The following is a 24086-nucleotide window of genomic DNA, read 5'->3' as shown; positions in this document are numbered from 1 at the left end:
GAAAGAGTGAAACTGGAGGAGTTTGTCAAAAAGTGGATCTAACTCCCATAAGCAGTGAAATTTTATGCAATTACATTTCATGTAAATGTGTTACAAACAAACTCTCCACCACTTGGGGCTATATTTACAAATGAATTAAGTCAAGATTAGTGTGTAAAATACAGGGTGATTAAGAGTGTTACGAAAGAATATTGTATCTCTTTTTTTTTTCCCATGGGAAAAAAAAAGGTACGAATTTGAAAAATCTTGTTTGACATATGGATGTATTGCTTCCTTTTACATTAGTCAGTAGGTAACATTTCTCCAGCATTTTAGCTGATTTAGTCATGGTGTTCTAAATCGTTGAAGAGCATCATCAAAACCTTATCTAAAAATTGAAGAAATTCTCAAATATTTTACACTTTCTTTTGTTTTCAACGTCCCTACTGGTCCATTTCCACTTTTTAAAAGCAAACTTCACACTGCTTGACATCATTGGGCTTGATGCAACTTCCACTGTATGGAGCTATATCTTCTCAGTAAACTTTCATAGCTTATAGTCATTAGAAACATCAGTTGTGTAATGTGTATACCCTCCTGTGAGGCTCATTCCTGCATGTAACCAGCACTGTATGAAGACTTTTGAAAGACTTAAGAGTAATTTCACAAGGAAAACGAATAAACAAAAAGGACAAGTATTGGTGGCCTGCTAGAACTGAAGATCTCAAAGGAGAATGAGCACTAGGTCTATACCAAGCTCTTGCGTGGAATATTTTAAAGTTCAAAACATACATTAACACAGTCAGAAAAATGACCCGGTTCTCTAGGTCTAACTGTGCTTTAGGGCAGCTATTACTGTTGAGCATGAGCTGACATGATCCAGGAGGAGAATGGTGTGATCCTACACTGATGCTCCTGAAGACTTAGATGTGTAAACAAAGGTGTTTTTTGGTAGTTTGCTTCTGTGGCATAAGGGGCCACAGAATGCTGCCCAGTAGGTTTACCCCATATGCTGTCCTGGAGTTCTCCCATAGCTCCTTCCTTTCTTCATGTCTGCTTTGTTATGTCCAATGTGCTCCTTTTTCACCAATCTGTATTCTGCTTTACTTTTCAACTTCACAAAACAGGATTTCTGACTATGTTTAGATTGCCTGCCTATGAACAGGCCAGAGGGAAGCTTAAAACCTAGTGCCTGCTTTGAGCAGCTCTACATTTCCACACCACTCCTTCATAGTCTTCTAGCTTATAATTATGGTATTTTTATTTTTCCATTGAAATCCAGGAGCAGACTTTTTTTAATCAGGGATGAATCAAATATGAACATCAGACATTGAAATGTCTTCGTTTACAACCTACAGAAAAACTTGTCACTTGGATTTGCCAGATTCTAGATAAGTGTTAAGTTACTACATACTTCACTGCACTACACTGCTGTCCAAGCTATTAAAAGTGGTGGTAAACTTAACTCCTGTTGTTCAGCAATCTTTCTTTAATTTCTGTTTTGTACCTTCATTATGACAAGCAGAATTATTAAAATGAAGATTGAGGAATTAGATCCAGTAATTTGGTTAATGGTCAATTAAACTACTATTTTCATAAAAAAGTTTTAAAGTATCATAGTATTAAAATACCTTGTAAAAAAGTCCCATTGCATTATTTTATCATGTTATCTATTGTGAACTAATTCACAAATATTTCTGTATATTTATAACTGCTATTTGGGAATTCCCCTTACATTTTCCTACAGTTAGGAAAACATTCTACAACATATTCACAGGTTAGGTGCAATCACCCTGAAAAAATTGCACTTCTTCATTTATGTTGAATGATTATTTTTTATTATTATTTTTTATGTTCCTGGACTCATTCTCACTGCAGATTTGCCTTTCTTGAGAAACATAGGAAACACTGCTGCAAGCAGTTTTGGTTTCCATGCGCCTTTTTCTTCAGTTTTCAGGGCAAATTGCAGGAGCAATACATTGTCCCAAGAAAACTGAATAAACCAAAGATGGAAATACAACAAAACAAGTATGACAGAATTAAATAAATCTAATTGCTCTCTTTATCTTTCTTAAAAAACAAAACAAAGAAACAATTGTCCTGTGCATACATCACTTACAATTGAAAACAACTGAAAGTGTTTTTAGAAAAATTTTATTCTCTTAAGTCAGTACTCAAATCCTTAGAAGCTTTTATTGCTAAATTTTTTACTGCTTCAGTGATTACACTCATGAAGCCCAAAATGATGTTTTCTAATTGTGTGTGTAGTTGTTACAATTTCAATCAATATTTTATTTGAAAAGAAGAAAATAATTCTTACTTTGACAAATTGGTAAGTCCAGACAGACTTTCAGCATCAATTTTGCTGATTTTGTTGCCATCAAGGTGAAGTTCAGTAAGGGATGGGGGGAGGCCTGAAAGAGAGCACACCATCAATTTACTTTTGATAAAACTGGATTATTAAATTATTTTAAATACTTATGTTGTACTGAGGCTCTTCTACAGTAACAAAAATATTTTTACTAGACATGGCCAAGAACAACTCACTGAATGAAACAAGAAACTTACACAATCATGGAAACTAGCAACAGCTAGTAACAATTTATTTGATATGAAATAAGACTAAGCTCCTAAAGTCAATTATAGAACAGTTAATTCTTTAAAAATAGCTAAATGAAATTCTTCTCAGATATGAATTCTAGCCTTCATGATTATGTAAATGGGACACATATAATAGCATAGAATTGCCTTCATTTTAGCCAGACTATCCACATACATAAGTCTACAAATATTTTGCACCTAGGAAATGAGAATATAGAGATGAGGTAAAATAATTTTAATGCTATTTTAGATAAGACACATAGTAGTTTCCAAATTCTGTTTATCAGGAAAAAAAATAGGAGCAAAATATTTTACCTATCTGAGGTCCCGCAAAGGAACATCCAAAACAGGAAATGTGGGAAGAAAGAAATAACAACTAGTATTAACCTTCAAAAGTTTTCATCTATTTCAAAACAATCTTCTGACTGAAGTATGAATAAATTGAATACAATTTCCTCTGGATTGGAACCATTCTGGTTTGGGGTTTTTTGTTGTTTTTTAGTAGGTTAGATTGAAATTGTTCTTATTTTGTAGCAATTTGCAATAAAGTACTTTTAAGAATAGCAAATGTTTCTGGTTTTTATAGGGATAGTATTTTTGGCTTCAAACCTAGAGACTTGTGGAGGGCTGATTTTGTGCTTGTAGAACTTCACTTAATACTACATGAGTATACATCTGTGTAATGTTGATCAGCCTCACCAATCAGGGTTGGAATGTGAAAACATCCTTCCACTTTATATTTCAGCTATGAGACAAGAAAAGCAAAATAGCACAAAATGGCTTACTTTAGACAGTGCACCTCTGGTGGAGCTTCTCATAATAGAAAACCAAATTTTTACAAACCAATAAAAGCCAGTTGACCAAAAAAAGCAAATATGCAAGGAATGGATGCTTTAGGGACTGACTCAAAAGGCTTCCATAACCATTTTTTCTAGCTGACTAGAAGTCACTATATTATACCTCTGCAAATCTCTGAAATATTAATTTAATTTCTTACCTTTAGGGATGTTAGTAATGTTGGTGTCTGCGATACGGATGTAGGAGAGCCTCTTCATCCCCTGAAAAGCTCCATTTTCAATGCCTGAACTCTTGATTGGATTGGTGCCTAGTTCTGCCAACAAAATATGGTCATGAGCTGTACCGCAGTGTAGGTACCTGTATCCTTCAGGTAAAAGCTAATTTGGAGGTACAATTTATTGGAACATTTCTTGGTTTTCTACTTTAAAATCACTGACTGAACTAAAAACAACATCTTGAAAGAATACTGAGTTGATTTTGTTATAATTTCTCATGTTCATACCTAAGACAATCACTTGATTCAGTCCGTTAAAGACAGCTTTCCTCAACTTGGAGATTTCATTCTCATGAGCCCGTATCTCCTGAAGAGACTTCGGCATGTTTTCTGGGAGTTCCTTCAGGTTGTTCTTGGACAGGTAAAGTCTTTCCAGTTTCTTCAGAGGAGCAAAAGCTAGCGGGCTTATTTTACTGATTTTGTTGTTAACAAGGATCAATGCCTGTGGAGTAATAATGAAGATCTCATATGATCATTAGGGAAATGGTTTTAGGAATGAAACATTTAAAAATTATTATTCTTTTCTAGTGTCTTTTGATGTCTGTTGGTGGCCAGTCTAGCGAGCCGAACAAAATGCAATGCAGTACTAAATCAAATAGATTAAGAATTTCTGAAACAGTGAAAGATAAACAAGGCCTACATAATAAATAAAAGTATTATTTTATTGCAGAATTATATGCAGCTTCTGTGAACATCCATAGTTTATATCCAAGAACAGGTACAACCCTTCTATTTGAAAACTATGAAGAACAAGACATTCACATAAAACTAACATTATCAGTTTTAGTTGGTTTTGGTTTTGCCTTTTTTTTCTGATTTTTTTTTTTCTGAGGATATGTTTATACTTTACCCATCATCACACAACCATCCTAACTGGTTTTTCCCATACAGAAAATTCTATAACTCAATAGGGTGAAGACACAGCCCAGCTTAAGAAAAACACTCATATCATCACCTCTTTCCTGTTAGTCTTATACTCTACACTTACTGGATATCTGCCTGAAAATTACCTCATTTCTTCAGAATATAAGCTATTTTTTTGTAAGTGTAACTTGATATGGAGGAGGAGCAATTTAAAGTGTCGTATTCTAAGTCCTGCAGTTAGGAATCATGAACCATATTTATCTGCATACTATACAGATGCCTTCTCATAACTTCAATATCTAGACTCAAGGTAATTCTAAGCAAATTAGCTCTCTACAGTCAGGGGAGAAAGGCCTCTGTGAAAGTAGTTACCTTTAATAGATGGTCTCCATATGCCTGAGTACATTACTGCTAACTCTCATTTATTAACCAACCATGACATAAAAAGGGAGAAGAAAGTCACATTACTGTCAGAACTGCAATGCAGCTAATGGAAAGGATTTCAGATGAATGAATCTTAGAATTCCATCTATGTGCTCTCTAATTCTCAGACTTACAGTGCTGCATGTTTGTGCAGTGAATTAGGTGGAGTGGGCTGTATAAATACAGATATAATACCTATGTATATTTCTTACTAGGGAATAACTATAGAGCATCTTTGTTCACTAATTCTATTATTCTATTTTTAGAAACAGAAGACAACATTTGCTGCTAAACTACATTTTTTTGTGTAGCATATACTACAGTTAACATTCAGTGCATTTTGATATTTTCAGAATTACACTTGGGTCTGTTTCTTGGAAGAAAATTGAACATTCAACTCTTTCCACAGTCAGTTAGGTATTCAAACAGTGCCAAGAAGTGTATCAGCATCTGTGACATCACTTCTCCATCATGGAAATTGGAAAAGAGGTGAGAAGATAGATAGCTTAAAATGCTATTTGATGTGGGATTTTTTTCCCTGATGGACTCCTCTTGCACATCATCCTGAGCAAACCAAGCAGCGTGTGTTGTAAATGGTTTCACTGGGTATATGTAAAGTTGAGCATATCTGGTTTTAATTTTGTATGCTAGCTAGCAATAACACATTTTCAAGAGGAGGTAGAAAAGGTCAGTTTGGTATTTCTCTAACAATAAGCCTCTCTGAAAATAAATACATTGGCCAGTGGAAGCCATGGCCCCAACTCTTTTTCATTTGAGCTCAAGTTATAAGAACTGCTATGAGAACACATGGGGTACACACAGGGTGTGGTTTCCTGAGTCATCATTGCCAGAATTGTGATACAGATGTAGACTTTGCCTGTAGTATAATATAGCTACCTGCACTATATTAGGACATGGGAATCAAACCAATATTATGAGGGGTACAGCCTGAATTATGCAGATTAGTCTCATTGGTTTTTGCATAATAATTGAATAACTGAATTTTCTACTGCTAATTACATTCTTTCTTTTTTTTTTATCCTCTTAGTTTTACATTTAGAGATCCATAGATCTCTAAGTCAACATTCAATGAGTTAAGACTGATCTGCTTGGCACTTGAAATTTTTATCCTGCATCCTGCTTTGTACTGCTCGGTCATTTATTTCAGCTAAAAGTCTGTTAGGTTTGTTGTGGGGTTTGGGTTTTGTTTTTTTTTTTTTTTTCTTTGTTTTGTTTTAATTTTGTTGCCTTTTAGGTAAAAATATGTTTCAGCTATGATTATCACAACTGATGATCTAGTGCAAAATATTTCTTGCTGGAAATAGAAATACACTCAGCTAGGCAGTGCAATGTTACAGCTCTTCAGAGCAGAACTGATAGTCCTGGTCAAAACCAGAAATCATCTATGTATATAGGATTAACCTGTTCTGCTTTGCCAATGCCTTCTCCTGAATATGATCATGTTATCTTGAGGAAACACACAGAACTGTTGTTTTATTCAAACATTTAGAAAGCCTCTAACTTAGAAAGGAAGGCATCTATCAAATGTGTGTTTAAAAATACTGATTTTACAGTGGGAATGTCTGTATGATGGTAGAGGTGGGAAGGTATCACACGGCTGGTACAACATTTTTGTACCAGTATATCATTTCCCATTTACACCCTGCTCTGCAAGTCCCTGCTCCCAGTATTTTAAACCTGCTCCCAGTATTTTAAACCACACTGTTGTGCAGCTGTAAAGAAGAAAAAATAAACCCACACATTAGAATTTCAAAGAGAAGTTTTTACTGTCTCCCAGAGCAACAGCAAATGATGAGGATAACACACCAGCCTAGCACCTGGCAAGTCATACCCCTGGGTTCTTTTTCCACTTCACAATAACTCTATTATATGCAAGACTTAAAGAACTAAGTTATTAGCCTTAGAGCAATGCTGTTTACCTTCCTCAGAATGTGCCCTGTATGGTTTGGATGTAACAAAAGTTAAACAAAACCAAAATAAAATTAAATGAAAAACTCAGGGGAATTTAGAGGTCAATGAAAACAGGAACTAGGGGAGAAAAACCTAGGGAAAACATCTGCAGGCAGTGTTATTAAAGGAAAGGATGTTAGGCAAAAACATGCCACATGGACTAGTTACCCTGGGTAAAGCCCAGATGTCATGACAGGACACTATACTAATTTTGTTAAAGGACATACAAACATTTTGTATAGAGCAAGAAGTACTTTGAGGAAAAATTAAGAGTCAACCTGAAAGTGCTAAACATGCTGAAGCACTTGGCCACAGACAGCACTGGCGATGCTGCTAATATGAGATGATTTGACAGAAATCTGACAGTCTGGAACAGAGCCACAGGAATAGATACTTTTACTCAAAAATATATCTTCTTCTATGCTTCCATTTGTTTGTGGAAGGAAAAAGATATTTCTTTTAAAATAAATGTAATTTCTCCCTCTTTCCCCTAAAAATAAAAACTGAGCACACAAATTTACAGCTTTCAGCATGATCTGATATGGGTGTGAAGATATCCAGCCATAGGTGAAAAAAGAGACAAGAAAGACAGTGTAAATAAAGAGCCACAAATACACCGAGTATTACATCACTTAGGCCTAGAGACTTCATAGAAGTTTCCTACGGATAAGAGAAAAATTAGCTTCCATCCTCATTTTCCTGAGATAAAACTTTTTTCCTTTGTCATATATAGTAAGTAAACATTGCATAATAAATACTAGAACCATAAAATCATAGAATCAACTAGGTTGGAAAAGACCTTTAAGATCATCAAGTCTAACTGTTACCCTAGGACTGCCAAGGCCACCAGTAAACCATGTCACTGAGGGCCTCATCTACATGGTTTTTGAACACTTCCAGGAACGGTGACTCCACCGCTTCCCTGGACAGCCTGTTCCAATGCCTGATCACCCTTTCTGTGAAGAAATAGTTCCTAATATACAGTCTAAACCTCTCCTGGTTTAGCTTGAGGCTGTTACCTCTTGTCCTGTCACTTGTTACTTAGGAGAAGACACCATCCACCTCCTCACTCCATCCTCCTTTCAGGTAGTAGTAGAGAGCAATAAGGTCCCCCCTGAGCCTTCTCTTCTCCAGACTAAACAACCCCAGTTTCCTCAGCCATTCCTCATAAGACTCGTTCTTTAGACCCTTCACCAGCTTCGTTGCCCTTCTTTGTACCCACTCCAGCACCTCAATATCTTTCTTGTAGTGAGGATCCCAGAACCAAACATTGTACTCAAGGTGCAGCTTCACCAGTGCCAAGTACACATTCACTTTGTTGTAATACTGCACTGTGGTAATACCTAACAGCCACCTTATGACCAGCAATTTAAGTGGTGCTCAAAGAGTTAAAAAAATCCAAGCTTTGCTCCAAAGATGGCTTACTTTTTACTGAAACACCTCTGGTATGAGTGTAGTCAGGAAAAAAAAATCACTGTATGACAGGAATAGATGCTGGCTCCGTTGAAGTCAGTGGGAGTCTGGCCATTTAGCTCCCTCTGGCCTGGTTTCTACCTCAAATATTTATTCCCAAAACAAAAAGGAGGATTCACAATTCAGGAAAATTTTGGAACACTTGTTGGCAGGCTCTGGCAAAATACACCCTGACAAGCTGCAGATGGAGCATGTGGCGATCATGTAGTAACTAGCAAATGGTTGCTCCTCTTGGGGTTACCAAAACTTACAACTTTGGCCCTGCCAAGGAATAGGGAACAAGGGATTGTATTTGTTGGTGTAATTTCATTATGTGAGAATCTCAGGGGATTGTTCTGGGGGAATTTCATCCCCACTTTTGTTCTTCTTAGTTTAAAATACTTTGAAGAGAAAACTTTGCCAAAATCAGAACTGTAAAATAATAAGCAAATTGTTATCAGCCATAATAAATAGTGGTCTGTTTTGCCAGCTGGGGATGGTACTCTTACCTAATACCAAATATTTAATGATGCATGCGTCCTTCAGGGTTTAAAATGAAAAGTCAATCTGCTGACCCAACGGAATTTCTTTAATTTCCTGGGTTATGTATTACATTATTACCTGGGTTTTATTGCAGTTCTGCTAGGAACAGTAATGCCTTAAGAACTGTAAATTCAGGAGTCAGGCATCCAAGTAAAAATAATAATAAATTTCATCCTTTTTGTTTGCCTTATGTTTTCAATTGTTAGGTCATAATCAGAACCTGGACATATAGTCAAACTGTTCCGCCAAATCATTAGGAGTGGATGTACACTTAGGAAAACAAAAACCCAACAAAATAACCCAACAAATTACATAAAAATTATAAAATTGAACTTGACTTTCTTCTCTAATTGTGGTATAAAAGAAGTTAGAATTCTACAAAATTACTAATCATTTTAAAACTAATTAAAAAAAAATCAAAAATGTTGGTAAAATTGAAGGAACAAGAGTCCCTGAATCTAAGAAGGTCTCTGGACAGAATTCCAGATCTTATGCCTCCTGAAGGTCCCATGATCTATAGTTTAGGCAGGAAAAGGATAAGTTAAACAAAACATGATGGTGCAATTATTCTTTGCTACATAAATTCTTTGGTGGGTTTGGTAGTAACCCTACCAAACCTAGGATCAAGTGGACATAACTAAGAAAGGCAAGGAAAAAGGGATGACACAGAAACAGTAGGGAAGAGATGAATAAGCTGCGAGGGAAGGAGATGCCAAGGCATTGAACAACAGCTTGTCAGTACAAACCAGAGAGGACTATGGAAAGCAGTTTGATCACATCCACAGTACCTTGTTGAATAATCTCAGAAAACCAAGGAGCCTGTTGCAGGTTGGTTTGCATGGCATTTGAGCTCTCACTGAAAAGCCTTGTGTAACATGACTTGCATATATGACGAGGGAGCAGCTGGCTCTACATTTTCTTACTTCAATAAAAAATAATGCTCTGGAGTTCTAGAGAATCTTTCAACCTCATTCTTGTATATTGAGGCACGCACTTTGGTCATTCATTTTATCACAATTTACTTGTTGTATTTTATTGATACACTCTATAAAATTTCCTTTTTTCTTTAGCTGACTACTCTGTCTCTCTCCAGAATTTTAAAGACCTCAAAGTATTTTCTTCTGTTGTTCTCACACAAAAAGATCTTTAACCTCTGCACATTAAAAACATTTTGCATGCATGTGTTATGTTGCACACTTCTTTCAGTGGAAAGTCTCATTGAGTGCTAAGCACAATGCAAAGGACAGGCTGAGGAAATGACAACTCTCTGAGGGAGTGCTTCATTTCAGAGTTTTTTTCTCCTCAGAAAATTTGTTAGAAACTTACAGCTGCATCAAGTGGAAAAATAAAAAATATATCAATCAGTCCTGTTAAGAATGTATGCCATTGAAGAAAGTAGGAATCAAATTCATAGGTAGAAACTGGGCAGACATATCTGTCTCTGGTTTTTTACAGTATGCCAGTGATTACTGATTTTTCTTTCTGTGATTTGCAGAACACTATGTTAACTTAACTTCTCTTTTAATTATGCCTGGGAAAAGGGAACTGAAGCTGTAATGAGTCATAAGAAGAGTCTGTTCTTTCATTAATAATTTTTGATATGTTAGGAGCTTTTCTGTATCACTGGAAGATGTTCTTAGACTTTTCTTCAGTTAATCTGGGCTCTTGTCCCTCCATAGGGAACCTTCTTTTGATTAAAAAAAAACCAAACAAAACAAACATGAAATTTTACTAATGCAACACATTATTTTGCCACTTGATGTTGCTACAAAGAGTGTATCTGTTTGTTTGCCTATACATTTAGTGTTGCTAATCACTTAGTGTGGATATGGTCATAACTGTAAGTGCTAAGTTTAAATCTTTGATCTCTTTCATACAGGTCTTTTCTTTCAATATAAATACAACTGGTATTAGCACTGTTGTATGCACAACCATGGCTTTGCACAGTTCTGCCATCCTAAATTAAGAAATGTTCCATTTGACTTCAGGCCAATAACTCTTTTGACTTCTTTTGCTGTACTTACACTGTGCCATTGAAAAAATTCCTGTTAGAAAAGCATGCAGTCATCATTCTGTTGTTCGTGCTGTTCTTACAATGATCCAACACACAGTACTTCCTTTTACCTCTTTTTCCAAGTGCCAGATGTTATGCTGGTTTGATTTGGCTTTGCCACACAGCATGCAATTCCATGTGCTGTTTTTGTAGACTTCTCCTTCACTCCGCATGAGGGCTTACTCATGTAGTATTTTGGATTCGTTATTGTGTCCATGGGGTCAGTGTACTGTACTCTATCCAGAAGTGTCAGTCTGCTTGGAAAATTCTGACAGTTTCATAGAATATTTTTTTCCTTGCTTTTCTAATAGCACCTCTCTGATTGTTTTGCCATAGGTCTAAATCTTAAGCAAATTTTTTTTCACATAAGAGAGTTTTCTGAAACTGCAAAACTCAGACCTCAACTTTAAAAAAAAAGACTGTCTTCAACTTTTTTTTCTCTATTCTCCCAAGTCCTCTGGTAAAAAATATATCTTATTTTTCATTTTTAAATACTGTGAAGTCTCACTGAATCTTTATAGTTCAACATTAATAGTTTAGCCACTTTTTCCTGGATAAATTTAAACTATAAAAATATGAAATGCACCAAAACTATTGACTCTGGTGTTTTCTGGCAGGCAGCTATTATTTGCAGATAAATATTCCCTTAGTTGAATCCTTTTCTAATTGCTTGCCATATTTCCACAGCTGCAAATTTTAACTGCTCTTTAACCACTCAGGAAAACTTCCTGATACAAAGGCAATTTCTGTAGGTACTAGTTTCTCTTTCATTCCTATTTCCATGTATTGTACACTCAGAGCATAAGCAGTTACATTTTTGCTGAAAGAGAAGCCATGGGCAAGTTACACATAGATCCTGTCTTTTGTCCTTACTTCATCTTTTTTTCTAGTACAAGCTGAACTTTAGGTTCAAACCAATTTCTCCATTAAAATCTCTTCTAAAACTATTACACCTATGGTTGGTGATGGCTATAGGAATTAGGAAGGAATTTGAAAGGAATACTCAAACAATATACTTAATTTTTTTCAAGATCTATGAAAACTGGGATTTAAAAATTGTTCCTTTAAGTGATCATTTCATGCAAGAGGTTAAGTGCAGTTGCTGATAGTTTTAGATTTTGGACCAAGAATACTGGTAATTTATGTAAATCTTTCTGGGTTAGTAAAGTATAAGAAGGTTTACTAAAGTCTAAGTCTAGAAACTTTTGCACACCACACTGTCATGTATAACATTAACACAAGCTATGTTTATCAGGGAATATTATTTAAAATATATACATAAGTTATCTATACATACATCTATATCACACAGATATATATATATATCTCTCCTTAAAACAAGAATGACAATGGATCTCTGTCAACAACAAAGCTGCCAAGTTATATTTATCTAAAAACAATATTCCCCTTCACTATGACTATGAAGAATTTTTAATTGTAAGGTAAGGAATGGGAATCCTTCCCAGATATTACACTAGAAGAAGAATGATGCCTTCTGAAAGTAAAGATAGTGCTAGTTGCATAAATATACTGCATGAATAAATTGTTATTTTGGGAGGAGATGAGACGATTGGTTTTTGTGCTTGAGTAAATCCAGGAAAACCGCATTGTTTTGAAGATTATTTGTTATCGTTGTTCCTATTTTGTACGATTTTCATTGGTCCTTAAGCATGTATTGGGCACTTGCAGGAGTAAAATAAACAAGTAATGTCTTCCCTGAAGAGTTAAATATTTAATTTACTATTAAATTATATCTGCTGTAATAAAAGGAAGGAAAAATAAAGAAGCCCAGATAACTTGCATGAGATGACATAGTTCACAACAGCTTAACCCACACAGGATGTATAACAGAGTCCCAACCTGAGTGCCAAGTAGGTAGAAATTTTGGGAGCAGTGCTTTTCATCTGCAATACCATGATCTGACTCATTTCATGCAGTGTCAAGAAGAAGGATTGTGAAAAATTAACTTAACTGACAAGACTTCTCTCTTTTCTAGCAACTTGCAGATGATCTTCACTGAAAACACAAGGATTTTCTCCAAGTGGAAGAAAACCAAAACAAGTGGGCAGGAATTAGGATATTGAGTCTGTTCAGTAGCCAAGCAAAGGAATTAGAAAAAAAAAAAATAGTTACAAATTCTGGGACATCATCTCATTCTAAAAGCAAGTCAGATGAAATGTGATGTAGAAGCACTTATTTCTCTTTCTTGACTGAAGAGTTTATCTATGTAACTAGCTTAAGTATAGACCCCTGTGCCACAATTAGATGACATGAGCCTAGAGCCTTCTATTTCTAGAAATTTTTTTAAATGTTTCTTTTAGAAGTTGCATTAAAGTATGAGTGGCTGAACGCTGATTTTTGTTTGAAACAGTGCTTGCTTGGGTGATGGCATTGGCATCATGAAAGGATAAAAAGTGGGAGTTGGCTTCTTGGTTGTGAATGAAAACAGTAGAATAGAAAGAGACTCTGAGAAGCCAGGAAAGAAAAAGAAATGTAAACCAGTTTATATTGGTTATAAGGAAAAAAAGATCAAATGGAATAATACACAGAATAAATTTAATTGGTGAAAGGCTAGAATAATAATATTTTCAGAAATATGTCTGAGTTGGGGTATTATTTTCAAAGGCAAAGAAGTAATAGCTTTTTTCTGAGCTGAAAAGAAAGAGATATTTAAACAAAATTGAGGCAAGACTATGAGGTATGACTTTAAAAATGTTTATAAAAAGTATAGAAATAAGGGAGGAGGGCCTCAGACAGAGAAACAAAAATTTGGAAACAGAGGAAGGTAGCTGTCTGATGGAAACTTGGAAAAGAAGAGGTGAACCAGAAAAAAAAGCAGAAACCAGGGAAGGAAAATATTTCAGCAAAGAGGGAAACAGACAGCAGTGCTGGAAGAGACTGGCAGGTAAAGGAGGGCAGAATGTTGAACTGAAAAGATTCTTGAACTAAAATTAACAGAGAAAAACTGCTGGCAAACAAGTTATCTACAAATCTTTGTGAGCTCAGAGGTGGGAGAGGAGTACAGTAACAAGTGAGGTGGCAGGGTTGAGAAGGATCTGCTTTTTAACTTAGATAACCAAGTCACTATGCCAAAGGGAGTGAAACATCAATAAGTAGGTAAGAGAAATTATGATGTGCATCGTGAGGCTGGACCAACAGGAGGCAGGTATGCAACAGCTGAAAAGAGAAGAGAAACTTCTATAGTATGAGAAGAGAGTTTGCAGGAGATGAATGGAAGAGGAAGTAATAGGCTGGCCTGGAGGAGAAAGATCACAAAGTATTTAAACAGTTTTTCTTAAAAATCTGGGTACCAGGACAAACCCACATTTTCCATTTTCTCCCCTTTACCTTTTTTTTTCTTTGGCAAATGATAGTTCGTTTATACACTTACATGAAGATTCTTCAAGTTCTTGAAATCTCCTTCTTTAATTTCAGTGATTTTGTTGTTCTGCAAGTCCAGCAGTGTTGTGTCGGGAGGAAGGTCTTTTGGCACTATTTCCAGACCTAGGGACAGTGAAAAGAATAAGCAATTGACTTTGAAAGAAATTTTAAATAGGGGTCAGTACTTTTCTTAGCAGCATTTATCTTCCAGTAAACACCATTTCTTCAACTCATTTCCTGCAGAAGCTTATGAAGACTTATCTGAAAGTATTTCTGTCTCCAAACAGTCAAAGAGAGTTTTATTTTGCTATGTCAAATAAAAATTTATTTATTCACATTTCCCTTCTGCCGTTTTCTGAGAATATATCTGAGTTATAGCTTGAAAAAAAGGATTGATTTCTAACATGTTTAATTCCACTGAATTCTGTGAATAAAAATTGCTTTCAGAAAGAGGTATGGTAGTTATTAATTTCACTGTGTGTTAGTGTTTGTGGACAGAGAACATTTCCTGCTATTTAAAAGGTAGTAGGCTTTTTTCAAAGAAGGACAATAGTTAATTGTAATAATTTCCAGGAAAAATACTGTTTGTTTGACAGTAACTGAAAAACTTGCATGAAAGTCCACCTTAAAAAAGGAAAAAGACAACAATCCATCTCCCCTTTTTTCTTTCATCTAAAACTATGTCCAAGTTTTCTGGAGAACAAATTTCTTGGTTTCACTACAACTGCCAAAAGAACATCAGACAGTTTAAATTAAAGACTCTCTTTGGGACTATTTTCTGAATAGCTGATATGTAAGTCCAATGAAGTCATGGAAATGAAATTATTTAGTGTTAAATAACACTTGCTTTACCCAGCTTTCCCTTCATACTGTGTCTTGGAATAGAGCAAATTGCTTATAGTCATTCTGATTTATCACAAAATTAAAATTTTATTTCCTAACTAGCCTTTTTTTTTTTAATTTTAAACAGAATGTGAAATGCTTAATGAATGGTTGGTAGGAAAAATTATAGACATTAATAAAGTCCCTATATGAGCATCTAACAGAAGTGGACTTCTCTGGATAGAACAATGTTTTTACCAGTGAAGTTTTTAACAAATATTTCTGAAGCTATATCTTTTGGGAAAGATCTCTTTTCAAGTATCGCCAGTGTCTCTCCAATATGATGGCAGACTGCATGATATTGTTCTCAGATGAAAGATATATAGCCATATCTATATCAACTTTTTAAACCTATATATTTTAATCTCAAGCATGGCATTGCAAACACAGGGAGATATGCTTGTCCAGAGATAAGACATGCTTTACCCACAGAGGTTGGGGAGTGTACATCTTTGGAGATATTCAAAAGTTGACTGGGCACAGCCCTAAGCAACCTGATCTAGCTGACCTTGCTTTAACAGGGGGGTGGACTAGACAATCTCAGGAGGTAACCTCCAAACTCAACAATTCTGTGATTCTGTGGTGTTTAATTTCATCACAAACTAAGCATTTTCACACCTGGGATCTAGGTTTCTCCATCAAAATTCAGTGTTAAGCAAAGCTACTTTTCTTTCAACCCTTTTTAGAATATACATATATATATATATACACACAATGTAGAGTAAAAAAACACGGTTGGCTTTTATTTGGAAGGATTATAGCAAACCATGAAAAGAAGTATATATTTGGTACTATATTTAATCCTTTTAACCTACATAAAAAGCACTATTCTATAGTTACTGTTATAAAACCTCACCATAAACTCTACAGAGGCCACAGGGATGTGTTCTGGAGCTTTTTACTACAATTAGTGATGCACTAAGAATTCATTATAGATGTGGCTATATTCTTAAAAATATCTGCATGCAGATGATGCTTCCAAGGTTTAAATGCACCAGCATTCAAAAGTTTTAAAAAGCACAATCATACAGCCTGGGATGAATTAGTAAAAGCTTTTACCATGTATAAAATGCCAAGAGTCAAAGCTCACATCTCGTTTACCTTACTGATATTCAGTCCATGAATATATGATACAGATTAAGATTCTTCATATTACTAAAATAACCTTTCCTCATTCAGGCGTGGACTTCATTTTTACTGAAGGCAATTGCAAAACACTCATTACTTTCAGAAGTGTGGGACTAGAGTTCCAAATATATAAAAATGTGATACCGTATAATTTGTATGTTGGTTGTCTTTGGACAGTTTCTGTCTTCAGTGGACATGAATGATGTCAGCATCTAAAAATTCTTTCCCAAAAAGCACTACTTTTCAAGACCATAATTTGTTATACGAAGTTCTTACAGCCTAACAACTTTTACAGCATTTTTCACATGTAAATACAAGAAAAAGTTTTAATTACTTGAATTCAGAGGAATATTACTATGTTCTGGTTGTCAGTACATTTATATTACTAGTCTGTTATCTGTAAATAAGTGCTTATGGCAAAAACTAGGGTATATAAGAGCTATACAGCTGTCCCTTGTGTGATGCCACTGGAACTTTGCAAGAATACTTGGATTGCCACTGAAGGGATAATTTGCCAAAAACTACACTTCAAACTAAATTTCCAACTACACATTTCAAGCATCACATACCAGTTTCTAAAAGCTCAAGTGTTATCTTTGAATAAGGCAGAACTGATAATTTCTCAGAGCAATGAAGATAAACTTTAAATGTTTCATTATGAGAAAGACAAATTTAATAATCAGATATCCATTTGTGAAAAGTGATTTAGAAAAGCTTCCTATATTGTACTAGAAACTAGAAGGATGTACAATGCCACAATTATCTTTGCATGCAAAGATTATAATTGCCTTCACTTAAAGTGTTAAACTTGTTTTCATTGCCTGTCTCATGTATATACTGTTATGCATTTTCTGAAGCTGTTTTTAAAGATGTTTCAGAGACATCTATATAAATTATATTTGATCTTTTTTTTTTCTTGACTCGTCTGAGAGTTGAAGAACAAAGCATAGAGGAGCACAGGATGCACCCTGGGTGCTGGAGGGATGTTAAGCAGTTTAGTACACCCTACAGCAGAAAGCAACATCATCTGGAGCTCTCCAGTAGAGTTTATAAATGGGTGGACCTGGACATTGCCTTATAAAATCAGCAGCTAAATAATTCAGGACTAAAGTGTGTTTGAGGTGTGGACTGGGTCCAAGTATTTCACCACTTGTCACATCTACACTGGCTTCAAGAACTGTGCTTCATTTCAGCTTGCAGGTCCAGGTCTCTATATAGGTAGATGTATCTCCTGGTAGATACATGTGGGAGGAGTACTGGTGTAGTACTAACCAGCCTGCATGCTGAAGGTTCGATACCTGGAGAGCAAACCTTTAAACCTTTCTGGTCAGGACAGGTCAATAGACAGCCAGCTCAGATGAATGGGGAGCCTGAACTAACATGACAGCATGACAGAATTTGAACTGAACCAAGAAAATTGTAATCCCACTAGAAGCTGAAATGGCTTTTGGCTCCTGGTATGGAATTACTATTTTCCAGGAGGATTTTTTGATTCCTCTGTCTGGGAGAGACTGAGAATTATAGATGGGAACTGTGGGCTGTCCTGACTACTAGTTTCTGAGAAACTCAAGAGAAGGCTGTATACTCCTGAAGCCAGGTTGTAAAGTATGACTGCAAGTCCACCTACAAATGCCTTCCAGTGAAATTTATGTAATATCAACTGAAAGGCGAACTTGTGTTATAAAATGTCAATTGAATCATCTCTCAATCATTTTAAGAACAGTTTATACAAGTATTCCAGATCTTGGTTGTTATTTTTTTATACATTAAAGCTTGCTCCTTAAAAAGCCATATGAAAATCTCTCATAGCTGTCTGACTTTTTATGTGAATAATCAGTGCTACATAATTTGGTATTTGATTCCCTGGAAATATTTATGACCTTTGGTTCTTGAGATTAATTTATAACCGTATAAAGATTTAGATTCTTCTGCCTTTACCACTGTATGTTAAATTGAAAATACATATGTTTTATTTTGGTTGAATAAAACTGAGTTAGTTATAATTTACATTGTTAAATACATTTTAAACATTCTACTTATACACAAATAAGTAGATAAGGTATAGCTCCACCCTTCAGAGCCTAAAGATTCTGAAGATAAACGGGATTTAATAAACCAGTTCATGTATGCTTAGTCATAAAGACCATTCCGATTTGCACTAAAATATTTCTCTGGGAGAAATCATGATTCCTTATAGAAGCCATCAGTTTGTGCAGCACAGGTCAGATACGTATTATTCTCTGCGGATTTCTAGAAGTAGAAATTTTCTTCTGTTCTACATTATCGACCTGTAGGACTCAACTATTCCTACCAGTGTACCTACACGAGTATAAAAATGCATGCATATAAAAATGCATAAAGAATAGAATATGCCATAGAACTACAAAATGGAAAAAACTGTGTATAAGCAAGCTCAAAATGTTTCCTTTTGTTAGTCATAATCAGCTGAACTTTTATTATTTCTGACAGAAATTTTCCTAACTTGTTCTTACACTAGTCGCTACACCACAGATTTTGGGAATAACAAACACTACCAAAATGTATTCATCAAAATCCAGCAGAGCTGGATCATCAACTGATTTATTTCATGCAGACAACAAGGGCCCACACTCACTTTTGGAAGCACTGAAAGGCTCATCTACAGTCACATATAAGACGCTTGGTTGGGAGAGGTTAACAGGACCAGGAATCCCTCCTTAGTGGGAGGATGGAGAAGAAGGTACCTTTGCAGAAATCAGGCTTGTCTCTGAGATCCTATATGTGTGGGGTGTAGTTTCTTAAGCAAACTACAGTGTCTGGCTGTGTAGTTGTGATTGCTTCACCTCCTGGAGAGGACAGAAGGCTGATGGGTCTGGAGATTTTATGAGAGCAGAAATTAGGCAGAGAAGAGCCAAGACTGGCATAATTCAGCCCTTATCCAGTCCCTGAGAGAGCAGCAATTAGTGGCTAGCCATCTCCTGCCTAGCACTGCACCAGCCCAACTAGCATATGCTGCCATTTAGCCAGCCAAACAGGTGTAGAAGATGTAGCAAGGATTTGGGAATAACGTGTGAGGACTAAGGGAAGATAGAGGTTTTGGTATGTAAGACAGGTTTTACTTTTGCAGCTGAGGGACATACCTGCTCAGCTACAGAGGCTGTGATAAAGCAGTCGAGGAATTGCTTCACCCACAAAAAGAGAAGGGTGACTTTTGAGTTCTTCTCACAGTGTAGGGGTTTCAGTGCACTGGTCCAGTTTCTCAGAAGTGAGAGCCACAAGCTAGTCTGTAACTTGGCAGGGAGCCACCTTTCTGCTGAAGCCATACGACTATGCAGAAAAGGAATGCAAGATTGATGGGGCCAGTGAGGGAGACTAAGCAAATGGGAGCCTGAGTCTGTAGCCCAGAGATGAGGACATTTCCCTGAGAACAGCACCCTTGAACACTGAGACCACATAGTCAAAATAACAAATATATGAACAGTGCCAATTATAAACAGCACAACAGAGCTTGTGGTTTAATTTTTTTGTTTGTTTATTTGTTTGGGATATTTGGTTTTGTTTGGGTTTTTTTTATCTCCACCTATCCATTTTACAGCAAGAAGGAATGGGACTTATTCCTTACAGAATGGGACTTATTCCTTACCCAGATGGAGAGAAGAGGCCAAAAGGCAAAGAGACATCTGAACACTGTGGCTCAGATACATGTGTTATTATATTGCAACACTCACGATTATTATCAGAGGGGCTATAAAATGGGGCTCTTTTCAAGACTCCTTCAGTTTCCACAAACAGCTGCTGCCAGCTGAGGAATTTGGGCTGTGCTACATGTAATTCCCAACCGTGATCATCAGTGGCTGCTCTCCCCGTGGAGAGCCAGCCTCTCCAGCAGCTGCCCGTGCTGCCTGTGCACACTGCTGTGTGCTCTCCCCTGCTCCAAGTCCAGCTCTGCTGCATCCCACTGACAGGCAGCAACCCTCCAGGGGGTGAATGCCCTTAGTAATCTCCTGAGTGGACTTTGGGGCAAATGAGGTAAATGGCAAACTTATGGGATCAGGATACTTAGTCACGGAAAATAACAGGACACAAGGGCTGCTCTCTGGAAAATGGCAAGAAGTTATGTGCTTCAGTATTTACTGGAAATTTGTTCTCTATTGTGTGGGATTTGCAAATATGACTTTTTTTTATTATTTGCATCCTACCAACTATGAGAATGAGAAACAATTATATTTCTCTTTAGAGAAGTATTCACAGATGCTTCCTTTCTCCCACTTTCAAAGTAAAAGTTTGCTCTCCATCTTCCCCTCGCTTGCTATGAAATCAGCAGTAATATCTTTTCTTCCTAAGAGATATAAAAAGCAGTGACCATTGAAATGCATGAGATTTAAAACACATCTTCTTAAAGGGGATTTGCAACCATTTTTCAGACCTTTTCTCAGCTCTTCAGTCTATAAGACTCATCTTCCATTAAGATCCATTTTGGACTTCTTTTTATCATGGATTACTCTTTTCGTATACCTCTGACCCTTCCCATGGGAAAAAACAAGAAAATGAACTCCATTCCCTGCTGAGGGAGCCTCTTACAAAGGTAAACCTACAGATAGGTTACTTCTCTGTTTATTTTTCCAAACATTTACAACATTGCTCCCCAAAAGAGTGAGGAACATGGAAAACAGAAACAGATTCATGCATTATGATCAAATGTATAATTCTCCATTATGATAGTACTATTCATCATAAAGGCCTTAGCAAAGGTTTGAGAGTTCATTCATTCCTTTAACTGTTTTTTTTTCTGTTTCCACCCACTCTGTGTAGTGAACACGTATTTCAAAGAATAACGGATATTGCAAGATACAGATGTTACGAATTATTTTTCAGTACTAGTCACATTTTTGTTACAGAGAGATTCAGCCTCCTGGCTCCAAAAACTAATACCTAAGAGTAATGATATGTTCTTGAAACGAAAAATCAAACAGCATCTATTCCTGTGGTTTTTTCTAACTGATTTTTAATTTCATAAGTCTGGAAGGTTTATGCCTTCTCTAGGAGCATTGAAGTATTTTAGAAAGGCAGAAAAAATATTATTAAATAATTGTGGGACTTCAGCAATGAAGCTACTAAGTTAAAAAAATTAAATATTATGAGTTTTCTGAGCTCCTAGAATTGCCAGATTTACATTTCCCACTGTCATGGTTACAGACATAAAGCATCCCATCAGACAACAGCAACTGTCCTGTGTGATTCATGCAATCTGCCAGCAGCATGTGCATTATGGCTTCAGTCAAAGCAGATGTAATGCAGATGTACTATCTATGAGTACTCATGCATTAAGGTGAAATTTATTTTTTATGAGTGTTTTACAGGAGTCAGAAGAGTACATTTCAGACACTCAGAAAACTGAGCATTATGTAAAAAATTAGTTTGAATCATCTTCTGGAGTAATATAATTTGATGTTTGCCTGGTTTGCAGTTTAAGCAGTGGGCAACTGATGACAATTTAGGGACAACTCCCTCAGTCTTTACTTTGGGATTTGCCAGAATTAGCAACAACATAATGCAGTAGCCCTAAGGAGTCACTGGGGATGAGAGGAGAATCTTCTCTGGTTTCAAGAAAATTTATCCCTTCCTGTTCTGACCACATGGTCGTTGCACAGCCCTAGTTTTATTATGACCTGAAGGCACAGATATTTTCCTGGTTATTTCAGGTGCTTCTAAACATAGCATGGCCATTTTTCACAAATGTCATAGGACTGTTTTCAACCTACTTTCATGCAAGCAAACAATGGAAGGATGGAAGGAGCTGCTGTGACCGTAAACATAGCAAATAACACATAAATAAATGTTGGGAGAGAACTTCCTGTCTCAATCAGAGAGTCTGAAGACTTGCTAGTTTTCCCTTCTTTTCTAGATGATGTTGTATATGTCCTTGTAACTCTTAGATATTTTTGCTTCTTTACTTTTATATTTTGTTAGTCGTTTAGTGATAGACCTTCTGCAGGTCAGCTATCACTGTAGCAGTCATCTCCAGCCTAGAGGATGTAAGGTCTCCACCACAGGGTGAAAGAATAAAGAATATTTTGCTCCCTAACCCTGAAACTAGTAAGATTTTAATTCAATTATCTTAAGTTCCTCCTTCCTTTTCCCTTTTCTGAATCTGAAGCTTCCTATACCTCTCCTTTTTTATTAATTTCTGTTATAGCTTCCTTTGGAAAAGCAAGATTTCCCCTTTCATATTCATTCTATTCCTTCTTTTTCTTGTCTGGGCTGCTGCTACTATATACTTTTTATTAGCACTGTTTGTCTTTCCTTTTTCATTCTTACATTCCAGTGGTAAAGGATCAGTATAATCTTCCCAATTTGAAAGTGTGGAAATCAAAGCTGAAGACCTAACTGAATTTATAGAAAGAAATTACACCAGACCTGAATGATAACACAGTTTTTTAGCCCTGTTTATATAACTCACACCTTTGCTCTTAGGTAGAGATATTCAGCAAAAAGAGCACTCTTCTTCCATGTCACTCCAAAATATGAACTCATTGAGAGCCTGTCCAGTTTCTGAGGCACACACTGAAGCAGTAGAAGGGAAGAATGCACTCTAGCGTAGAAACTGATTTTATCCTAAGATTTCACACGTTAGCTGGCGCAGCAGGTGCAGGCAGAAATTAGTTCTATGATGACCTATTGCACATTCCTATTGCGCAAATTGTAGCCCCATTTATATTTGCACGTTTTAAATGCTGTAGCACTTCTAAATCTGTCCATTTGATGTTTTGCCATTAAATCCCTACAGTTGCCATGATATTTGGTGGGCAGAAAAGGTTTCTTGTTTTCACTACTTTTTTTAGTATGAGTATTTATTATTCCTTTCCTCATTGAAAATAAAACTGCAAGCATCCTCTCCTTAACAGATTTTTGTACCAACTCAAATAATCCAAATAGATTTCAGGAAACAAACACAAAACTTGTATGGGATGCTCTCCTGGGTCCCCTCTCACTTAAAAATATGCATGCAGACAGCACACAAATTCTTTAAATACTTCTTTTCACTTTTCCATTCCTTATTGACTGCCTAAGCAGTTTGTTGTAGTGTTGCCTATATAGCAAATATTGCCTATACAGAAAATGTGACCCTGCTAACAACAGGGTCATTTGTGCAGAGCTGTTCATGCCCCATAACTGGTCCCTTAAGCTGAAAACTACAACTCAAGCTCCCCAGGTCTCCAAAAAACCCTGCACAGGCATGGTACTTGGTCTTAAGGTCCCTTTGTGTGTGTTCACTGTTCATTTCTCTTTCCTTGTAGAGAAGCCAATAGGTAAGTTCTATTTCATGTATCATCTACTTTGCTTTCATAGTGTAAAGGAAAATAGTGCTTTGTGTGAATAAGCCCTTAAATACAATATAACTAAAGAGACCTAAAGTTCCAGTATTTGTCCATATTGTTTGCCAGGGCAGGCATGTAAAGCAGGATAAATAATTTGTTAAAAAAAAGAGAAAAATTTAAATGTATTTTTAAGGTCATATGATTAGATTTGAACTTTAGGAAAAGATACAAGTATATGCAGAAAAATACCCCCCTTCCTTTTTTTTTTTCTGTAACCTGATTATCTTCTTTTAGCCCACTTCCTTTTAACCACATGAGAGATCCACAAGATAAGTAAAGCAAAATACAGACCAGTGAGTCCAAAGTTGATAAGTAGAGGACACTCTCAAATCTGTGTTAGACATGTTTTGAAATTCTACTTAAGACTAGAATGTTTAAT

At 36.1% G+C, this 24086-nt stretch overlaps 1 protein-coding gene across 1 annotated transcript in view; it reads right to left on the bottom strand.

Moving 5' to 3' along the window:
* Positions 1-14462, bottom strand: part of DCN (decorin) — a gene marked incomplete at its 5' end in the record, with an annotated part of 18410 nt that extends 3948 nt beyond the window's left edge. The window contains 4 exons of the mRNA XM_010020895.1: positions 2300-2393; positions 3578-3691; positions 3881-4094; positions 14350-14462. Coding sequence (XP_010019197.1) covers positions 2300-2393; positions 3578-3691; positions 3881-4094; positions 14350-14462 — 535 coding nt within the window. The remainder of the gene's footprint in view (positions 1-2299; positions 2394-3577; positions 3692-3880; positions 4095-14349) is intronic.
* Between the last annotated feature and the right edge of the window lie 9624 nt (positions 14463-24086).

The sequence above is a fragment of the Nestor notabilis genome, unplaced genomic scaffold, assembly GCF_000696875.1.
Source record: "Nestor notabilis isolate BGI_N333 unplaced genomic scaffold, ASM69687v1 scaffold8968, whole genome shotgun sequence".
Classification (NCBI taxonomy): domain Eukaryota; kingdom Metazoa; phylum Chordata; class Aves; order Psittaciformes; family Psittacidae; genus Nestor; species Nestor notabilis.
The sequence above is the reverse complement of the archived record's forward strand: the minus strand, read 5'-3'. Positions and strand labels throughout refer to the sequence as shown.